This window comes from Indicator indicator, chromosome 1 (genome assembly GCF_027791375.1).
Source record: "Indicator indicator isolate 239-I01 chromosome 1, UM_Iind_1.1, whole genome shotgun sequence".
In the NCBI taxonomy this organism is placed as follows: Eukaryota; Metazoa; Chordata; class Aves; order Piciformes; family Indicatoridae; genus Indicator; species Indicator indicator.
The window spans coordinates 62,734,174-62,744,602 of NC_072010.1; the positions used below are offsets into that span (position 1 = coordinate 62,734,174).

At 36.3% G+C, this 10,429-nt stretch overlaps 1 protein-coding gene across 1 annotated transcript; it reads left to right on the forward strand.

Annotated features, from left to right (window-relative positions):
- Positions 1 to 505: 505 nt before the first annotated feature.
- Positions 506 to 10,132, forward strand: TNFSF13B (TNF superfamily member 13b). Its single transcript, XM_054386151.1, has 6 exons — positions 506 to 823; positions 907 to 1,012; positions 7,554 to 7,610; positions 7,959 to 8,071; positions 8,169 to 8,319; positions 10,020 to 10,132. The coding sequence occupies exons 1-6, from the start codon at positions 506 to 508 to the stop codon at positions 10,130 to 10,132; spliced, it is 858 nt and encodes a 285-aa protein (XP_054242126.1).
- Positions 10,133 to 10,429: the final 297 nt, after the last annotated feature.

A 10,429-nucleotide genomic window follows, 5' to 3' on the forward strand; every position in this document is an offset into this window, starting at 1 on the left:
GTATAATATACATACACAGTAGTACATCCATATACCTGCACACGCATTGTCATGTGTGTATGTCTTTTAAGTAGCTGCGGATGATGTGCTGCCAGGAGACTTCACATTATTTCTGCACTTCTAGATAAGGTTCTAAATTACCAGTGTCAGCAGCTGTGCCTAAATGTAAAGATAATGAGAAACAGTAATAGTAAGTTGCCACATAAATAAAGAGTTGAAAGTGAAAGGAGGAAGGTAGACTGAGAAAGCAGTTTATGAGAAAGTAGCCGTTTCCAAAATGCAGCACACAAAGAAGAAAACTAATTGGAGACCGAATCTTAGGCATTCGCTCTGTACTTTAAGTTTAATGGTTCTATCAACAGCTTCATATGACAGGAAATGATCTGGGCGGTTTTTGCACTTATTCTGGATGCCCTTAGTTTCAGATAGCAGCTGGTAACATGGATTGCACCTCGGAAGGGGACAGCTGAACTCTCCCTCTGGCTCTAGTGAGGAAAGAACAGCGATGAAATCCGTGGACTGTGTGCACGTCATCCAACAGAAGGATACCGCCTCTGCCCCCCCTGGTGCTGCTGCAGGCACTGCGGGACTTTTTTCTGTCACATTCCTGTGGCTTGCAATGCTCCTGTCCTCTTGTCTTGCAGCAGTGTCTCTTTACCATGTTATCACCCTGAAAACAGAACTAGAAGCTCTGCGCAGCGAGCTGATCTACAGGGTCCAGGCAAGGTCTCCGTTAGACCTGCCACCCATGTCCCCTGATGAAAATAAAGTGGGTACCCCTGTTTCTTCCTTCTTCCAAGTGTCTGCAGATGGTTCCAGGCAGGTAAGCAGGAGGGTTGGTTTGTGCCTTTCAGGGGATAAGAAAATGAGAGGCTTCTTCCATTGACTGTTGTTTCTCCCCATTAGGAGAAGAGGCTTCCTGGTCCTAGCCCTGCTGAAAGCTTCCAGAAAGAAACCTGGAATAGGAGTAGAAACAGGGGCAGAAGGTCTGTTATCCACACAGAAGACACAGGTAAATAGCACCCACTGGAGTGGGTTGGGATGCCACAGTTGGATACCATCTTGATAAAAGCAGTAGTGCTTGATTTGTGTCTTCTCCTGTCATCTGATGTACACTTCCAGAGCCCATAATGTTTTTCACAACTATTACTGAATGACTGGTGTTACCTGTAGGCATATTCTCTTGAGGTTACCATACTGTATAAGTACCAGATGTTCATGCTATCTGCAGGTTGAATTTGAAACATTACATCTCAAATCTGTTTCTGTAATGGGGATATTTCTTGATGATGCAGTAAAATTGAGTATGGCAACTTTAAATTATTCAGATAGTAAATTGCTCTGTTCTAAGCCCACCAGTCTCATCTTAGGGTAATGCCTAACTTTTTCCCCTCTGATCAGTGATAGAGAGGGAAAGCTATTAATGAACATGTTAAGTCATTTTTCTGGGAAAACACGTTGATCCTAAAAGAGAGAAGTAAAAAGAAAGCTCTTTAGCTTTAGGGAAATAGAAGATTTCAAAGAGAAAGGCTGGCTTGTACCTGTCAAAATAGACAGGCTTCAAGAACTTCAGAAGTTTAGCATGATTCCTACTTTAAAACAATCTATTAACATAATAACAAAAATAGTTAAGGTATGGCTATCCAGTACATTTTTTTTCTGTTATGGCCTTTATAAAAGATGTTGTAGAGAACGTTGAAGACCTCTGATGTGCATTATAATGTTGGAATATTAATGGGATATATTTGTTCTCTTTGGGAATAAATGTCTACTTTTATTTTTCTTCTTTTTTTTTTCTCTTTCCAAGCACAATGATGCCTGATAGGACAAAATAGAGAATTTTATTACAACACTTTGCATATATAATGTGCTTGCAATGAGTAAATATAAATGTTCGTGAATTGCTAAATGTGTTCAGTCCACTTACAAATACTTTTAGCTTGTTTTAACTGCTGAAAGATGATATCTTAAATTATTAATAGATGAGGTTGAAATTTGTAGGTAAAAACTAAATGAAATGTTGCTTAAAATGTGCTTCTGAGTGACTACTTAATGTGAAATGTATTTCACATAATATTCAGCAAGCAAAATGAAATCTCTGTTCTGGAGTATAATCACTCTAATTATTTCCAGTATTCTAAAAGGAGAATATTAATTCAGGACACCACCCAGAATCCCTAAGTTTAAATGGACTTTATTCTATTTCACTGCTGTTCTTTCATTCAGTCTTGCATAAGAGTGATTTCACAAACAGGACTGAGGACAAGATTGCTTAAATTGTATTTCTTGTAGCCTGTTTCCTATCACAGGAACTACAGAGCTTCCCTGCTCTCCCCACCCTACCATCTCCTAAATAAAAACTGATCCAGAGCACAAGTATTGTCAAAAACAAGGAGACATGTCTTTTTTAGAATGAATGTTATAACAGCAGCATTCTGCAAGTTATCCAGGTCACTTCATGGTAGTTTTCATCTTCATCCTTATTGCTATTTGAGGGTATATGGAGAGAGAAGAGGGTTTTAGGCTCCTCAGCTGTTCTTCTGGCAAAGTTAAATTCTGCTCATCAGGTAGCCACCTCTGATTATACCTATTTACATTTATTCACATAAAATTCTAATTAAGGTACTTATTTCTGTAAGTTTGGGGTTTGTTTTGGTTCCATTTGGTTTGGTATCACAATACAGTTGGCTTTAAAATTGTTTAGGATGGATGACAGAAAACACAGGATATGAACATTCATTTTAAAGATAAAAGCTGCATAGGCTGACCTATACAAAACTAATCTTTGCTAACATGATCATCGTATTTTTGTACATAAAAAAGTAGAAAAAATAAATTACAAATCTTGCATAAAAGCTCCTCTGATAGGATGATATTTCTGCCTGCTCTAGTTTCATAAAGTTTGTCAGAATTCAGTTAAGATGTTACATTTTCCCCAATCACGTTTCACTGATGACCATGAACCTATACTAGTGAATATTAATTTTTGTCTCAGCAGAGTGAGTTAAGTAAAGAGATCATGGTGTTGTTCATGGTGCTGAATTCCATCTGTTATTTGGTCATGTATACAGAATTGCTACCCCTGCATTTTAATCTTGTGTTCATTTCTGGGGACTAGAATCCTGACAGCCTTGCAATCAACCTGCAAATGCACTGATCTCATTCTGGTACAATGGCAGATAAATTAGTATATTGAGTGAGGTGCATCGTTCTTGTCCTATTTCTGTTTTCTTCAACATCTCAAAGTAGAGTCTGGTCTCATAATTAATTGTTGATCAATAATTTAACAAACCAATTCCTTAGAAAGTGAATACTTGAAAATGCCACTGATGAACAATTGCTTCTTTAGTGCTTCATGGAAGAGCAGAAGTAAATCATAGAACCATTATTTTATTTATAAATAAAATTGTGGCCTGATTCTGTTGTATTTTTAAACTTTAATCATTAAATTCCAAAAATGGATACCCCATGATTCTTTTCAGGCCCAGCACAGCTCTTCTTGAACATACAGAGCTTCCATTTTAATTTTTTTTCGCTTGATGTTGTGTGCATAAAAGTGGTCAGAAATTAGAATTTTGATTAAAGTGACAGTCAAATGAAAATGGATCTAACACAGTGTTGTTCCTTCGTGCTTTTATGAAGTATTCATTTGTCTGTGTTTGTGCATAAAACTATTAGTCATCATTAGCTAGGCATTTTGCATCTTGAGAAAATGTCCAGCCTAAGTAGGTTGAAGAGATGGGTTTCAAGCATCAATTCCAAGTAAAGCCATAGAGTCAGCAGTCAGAAACAGAGTTCTGGATGCAATGAGTGGGAGTTAATGGGCGAGTTTTGAAAGGTATATATTATTAATATGCAGGCAGATAGATCATCTAACTGCTTCTGGCAAATGTTAAAGAAAATAACTACACAACAAAAACCTCTCCTGAATTTTACCCTGTTCACAATTCCTGATTGCCTTGCCATCCTCTAAGGTGGATGTGTACTTAAGTTCAGGAGCAAGGTATGGGTTCCATTACCTCAGCCAGTTCAGTGTATGAATGTCGTTTCATTTACACACTCTCTCTATGCCCCATTCTCATTAAGTGTTATGGGGTTATGATTTCCATGGCCAACTAGGGTGGTGAGCATCAGGTCTTCTGTAAACTTAAATTCAAATGACATTCTGCTGTGAACAGCCTGGAGCACCCTTGGACTGTATTTACTCTGGTATATTGAGGTTATTCTATCTCAACCAGTCTGATTGCATGTGTGGATGTAACTGAGAAATTCTAAGCCATTCCACAAAGTGAGGCAAAGTAACCTGACACATATTTTGGAAATTATTTTTTTTTACTAGCTGTTCCTGGGTTCTACTCCAATAGCAGTTGTGTCCATGGGAAACAATTATTGTCACACAAGCATGGTATATAAGTTGTGAGAATTTTGCCACTGTTCTTGGTGCCTTACTAGTAAATTGATACATTTCTTTTGCTGGTTAAAAGTGTTTTGACTCTGTATGTTATTGTGGGATAACACGAAATTCTACAAGTGGGACTTGACTTTACTGACCTTTTAATCAAGAAACCTAACCTTTTGGTACTAGTCTAAACAAATGCCACATATAAAATTCCCTCAGCAAATATTCAAAAGACTTCTTATTTTATTGTTTGAAGAGGGGAAATACAAGAGTTCTCTTAACAAAAAAAACCCCAAGGACTACTTCTTGAAAAGATAGGTTATTGTTTTTTGTTTCTGCTGACAACTGTCTAACTCAAAAGGAAGTAGGTCTTTCTATCTGAAATGAAAGAAAATTACTTGGTACAATGCCTGCAGTTTTATTTGAAGAATTTCACTTACTGAAGGAATGAATCAGTGCTCTTTATTATGCAGAACACTGTGCAATCAAAAATACACAAAAGCTTTCAGTTTTTAAAACAATATTCTGCTTTATACTGTATAACAGAAGCCTGCATAAAGTATTCTTAACTCTTAGTAAATTATTTCTGTGTTATTCTGATTGTAAAATGTTAGTGGTAGATCTGTTAAAATCAGAATAGTGCTAACAATACTTCAAAGTTATCTATTAGATTTGAGTCATATCTGTGACTATGACCAAACCATTTTAGTGCATGGATTGATTTAATCCATGATTGATGCCATATGAGGACACAATTAAGTAACATCAAATTAATCAGTCTGTAAAAATGCACAAGTAAGAAGCAAAAGAATATCTGTTGTGATGAGAAATTAAGAAATTACAGAAAGACGAACTGGAAATCTCTGAAGAACACACATATAATTTTTAAACTGAATTATCTGCCATTCATGTGTGTTCTGGGAAGTCTACAAAGAACAAACCTAGACCAAAGAAGGAACCTAATAAGCAAATCTGGTTTTCAAAGTTCAGAGGTTTTGCTTGTTTTTATTTCAGCAAAGATTGAGATAGATGTCTCAGGCTGCAAATGTCAAAACTTTAAAATTTATGCATGACTTAATAGACGATGAACTCTTTTTTTTCTTTTTTTTTTTTGATGGATTATGAAGGTAGACTGCAAAATATTAAAATGATGAAGCAAATTACATGGGAGAGCAAATCTGATTTTACCAATATCAGATTTTAAATCACTTAGGTATGCAGAAGGCTGTTGCAAAAGAAAACATTTTTGTTGTTGTTGCTTTTGTTAAATTGTGGTTGAATTGCTCAGACAGCAATATGAAGCACTACACGCTTCATATTCTGGCTGTGATATATAAAGCCATCTGGAGTCACCAAATTCTTCCAAATTGACTGCTCTATTCATGGCAGGAGACAGCGACAGACTGAAATGTTCTTCTCCCTAACCTCAACCCTACAGAGCTGTTAAAACCAGAACAAAAAAAAAAAAAAAACCAAAACAACCCAAAAAGTTAATCAAAGCAAAGCTTATTGTATGAAATCACAAAAGGTTGGGACACTTTTTTGTTCTAGATACGCTCTGTTTTATACAGCTAGACCTCATATTGACACTCAGCCTAGATATTTTTTCATGGTTTATTCTGTTTGCATTATTAATTACTGTTTCTTTAGCATGGTACAAGAATGATAAAAGTGTAATAGCTTTTTCAGTTATGTTTCGGCTTCATTTTTCTATTCCTTATCAGAAGGCATGGAATTCAGACACCTTTAAGGTTTTGAGTTGAAAACTTGCAGATTTTCACATGTTAATGATGAATATAGATAGAACTCAAGGACGCATTCCAGTGCAGGAGACAGGAGCTTGCAGGAGACATTCCCATCAAATTAATTCACAGGCTGTGTGATTATTGTGACATTGGAGTTTTCCCAGATGTGTGCATGAAACTTTGTCTGCTGCCAGTGCTGGTATCAAGCCCTCTTCTGGAATATTCAGGCAGGACCCCTGGGAAAGTAGGCTGCTTTTTACCCAGATCTTCTCAGTACCTGCTGTGCAGTGAGAGGTTTGTGTTGCTGGGCACTAGGTTGCACATGGGATACTACTGGCAAATGTAGAAACAGGATCCCATGGAGTAGGGCACTACTCATTACAGCAAGAGTGGCCCATAGCATTCTTACCTGAAAAGAAAACCAAAATGGAGATGCAGCAATCCACAGAAGACTTTTTTCCTCTCAACACTTAGTAAATTCATTTGGTTTCTGTTGAGTGCAGTAAATATTACTACGCTGTTTTCCAGCCTTTGAAGTAGGGCTAGAACCAGACGTTTTCATTAAAATCTTCTCTAAGTAAATGCAACTATCTTTTTTTTTTCTTTCATCCTGTTCTCTGACATTTAGCAGATTTTTTTTTAACATGGGCTTGTATTTTAGCGTACCACAATATTTTTCTCTGATCAAACTCCTAGTTTCTCATTAGTGGTGTCAGTCTCTACTGACTGTCTAGTTCTGAGTAATGCATCCGTTTTAACAGATGCTAATTTGTTACGTGTGCACCAATTTGCTAACAGTCATCTCTGTATCTTTCCTCCTCATCTCAGTACAGATTAATTGAGTGTGGGTATCAGAAAACATATTGGAAGTACATCTATATGGATTTTGGCAATTTATTCTGAAAGTACTATACAACCAGTATTTATGAGTAATATTTTACAGCAACTGTGACTGCAAACTAATTTCTTTAAATGATATGGTAAACATCATTAGACAATCTTATCTCTGTCATAGCTGGGAGAGTTGGGGGTTTTTGATCTTTTGCTTAGAAAACTAACAAGGCTAATTAATTTGATGATTCCTACCTCATTTGACTTACTGCTACATTTTTCAATTATATAAGGAATAGAGATTAAACCAAGCAAGTATTACTTCTGCTACTCTCTAAGGCATCTGGCTTAGCTGCAAGCTTTCTGAAAGTTATCTAGTGTGTGTGGTGGTATGAATTTTGTATGACTAAGATGTGTGTTAAAATCAATGGGTTATATTTCCAAAAAACAGTCGTGAGACTGTGAGAAGATTTTTTTTTCATGTCCACTTTTCTTTTTTCTATAATTACTTTGAAAAGTGTACTCTGTTCTATTACTGATTTATATTTCTTTGGTCTCAAAATGCTTTCACTTTGTAGTGCTGCAGGCCTGCTTGCAACTGATCGCTGACAGCAAAAGTGACATCCTGCAGAATGGTAAGAATATGTACTACGATTTATAGCTAACTATTTAATGTATTAAGTTTTTCATCCAATTTTATCTAACTTCAAAGCAGTAACTAAGTTATGTCACCACATAAAAATAAAAATTAAAAAAAAGTCAAAAAACCCCACAAAAACCAACCAGTCAGAAAACCACACAAAACAAAACCAAAATAGGTCCCTGCATCTGAACACCTCTTACAAATATCCTTTTTTTCAGTAAGATTTGAACTATTGACTAGAGGTCTATTTTTTTTTTTTTTGGGGGGGGGGGGGAGGGCAGAGAAAAACGAAGAAAGTAACTATTCTTTCTGATTAACCAAAAATTATTGTTCTTTTAAGATGATTCAAGCATTGTCCCTTGGCTTCTGAGCTTCAAACGTGGAACAGCTCTGGAAGAACAAGGAAATAAAATAGTGATCAAAGAAACAGGATATTTTTTCATATATGGCCAGGTAAGAAAGCTCAATTCATTTCAGCATGTGATTTATTAAAGGATTTTTTAATGTCTTCATGCAATATGTTTGAAGTCTGCACCTCTTCATTCTGTAGGTTTTATATACAGATACAACATTTGCTATGGGACACCTAATACAGAGGAAGAAGGCGCACGTGTTTGGAGACGACCTCAGCTTGGTGACCTTGTTTCGTTGCATCCAAAACATGCCACAGTCTTACCCGAATAATTCTTGCTATACTGCTGGTAGGTAAACATTTAAGTTTTACTTTTCTTTGTTTACAAGTAAATTGTATAAAATAGGATCTGTAGCATTGGTTTGGTTAAGCATTATGGCAGTTGTCAAGAAAATTGACTGTGTTCATGGATCTGGTTAATTACAAGATTACAGAATCAGTTTTTTTTAAATGTGGTTTTATACAAAGTATCAGCAGTTGGAGGGTGTACATTTAACTTTAATGGTCTGAACAATTCCCTTCTCTCCACTGAATATATAATGTGGCTAGCTATTTTGGTGCTTTCAGCTAGATATCTGAAGCAGACAAAAGGATTATATACCACTCATATTGAAGAACGTCATTTAATTTAGGGATTGAATTCCACATTTAGTTATTCAGTAAAATATTTAAGAGCTATGTTCTGCTTTAAAACACCATATATTAATTTTAGTCACCCAAGTTTTGCAGACCACACAGTGGGTTTTTCAAAGGTATTTCTCACCAGCTTCATTCTCTGCTGCTTAGAATGGTGACTGCAGATGAAAACTGTTATATGAAAAAAAATCTTAGATGAAAATTAGTTAATCCCCATAAGGAGCTTTTCATGACTGTACAGGTTAGAAATACCACAAGAAAGACCAATGACAATATTTAATGCAGGTCCAACAGGCTCAATGGTCAATATTCCTGCATTAACCTTTAGGAAATGGTATATTAAACCTTGATTTGGTAGCTCTTACCTGCCTGCCTTTCCACCTTAATGATGGATTTAAGGGTTTTATCTTCTCTTATTTTCCAACAAGATCTCTGTGAATAAAAACTTATAAAAACTTATAAAAAGGGGGCATTGTATTACAGTGTTGACTGTTGGCAAGGAATGGCATTTAAAAAATAGGATGGGGAAAGAAGCTTTTTTTTTCCCAAAAAATAAAAATAAATGAGCTCTTCCTACTGGCAATTGATGCTGTATCAATATTTCCTTTCACTTTCTGCCTCTCTAACCAGAGATTCTGGCATCATAAAACCCTTCAATTTAATCTGTCCTCTTAATTCACCCTTGTATTACTCCCTCCTGTTTCTTCATTATCCTGCTACTTCACAGTTCCTTCTTCCCAAATTCCCACCTTTCTTATTTCAACTTGTGAACCAGAACACACTGCATTATCTCATGCTATTGAGCATATGTTACAGCAGATGTTAGATGTGCTCTCAGCTCAGAGACTGCAGCTGAAGACAGGGTGCTTTTGGTTATCACATCAGCTGATGTGTGGCTGGCAGGAAGCAGACCTTTGTGCTCTGCTGTTGCAGTGGGTCAGCTGATGTCTGGTAACTTCATTTGTTTGGTAAAGCTTTGGTAAAGCTCCTCTAGAAGTGTGCAAACTGTGTGGTCTAGGACCAGCAATACCCAATGCTGACACTGACTGTCACATCACCATAACATGAGGAATTTGCGTCCACCACTGTTACACATTTTTGAACTGTGATGTGCTGCATGCAGAGTGGAAAGTAGCTTCAGCTCCAGAGAGACCATTGTGTCAGCTTTGGGAAAGTTACAATTTGTAGGATCGTGCCTAAAGACAAAAAGAAAAAAAAAGCACTCATATTTTACACACAAGGAAAGAGCCATGCTTGTATTTTTAAGATGTTGTGGAATGACTTTTTAAATATACTTTAAGACTATAATGTTTTTAAAATATTAACTTTAAAATATTCCAAATCTTTTGCCAGGCATTGCAAAATTAGAAGAAGGGGATGAACTTCAACTTACAATACCACGGAGAAGGGCCAAAATATCCTTGGATGGAGATGGCACATTTTTTGGTGCAGTTAGACTCCTCTGAATGCTCATCATTTTTGTTACTATGCTTAATGCACTTCTTGTTTTTCTTTCTTATGCCTTTGTCAGGAAAAAAAAAACCTGTAATAAAACTGCCAAATCTCTCCCCATCCACCACAATCTTCTGAGAACTTTTCTTCATTTTAATAAGCAAAACCAAAACAGGAAACACGCCAGATAAATTGGTGAGATATAAGCATCATACAATTACCAGAAAGCAAATTTGTTTTAAGCAATGGTAAACTCCAAATAACAACTGCAAAACAATGGGGTTTGGCTCTGAAATAATTCCTCATCCGTT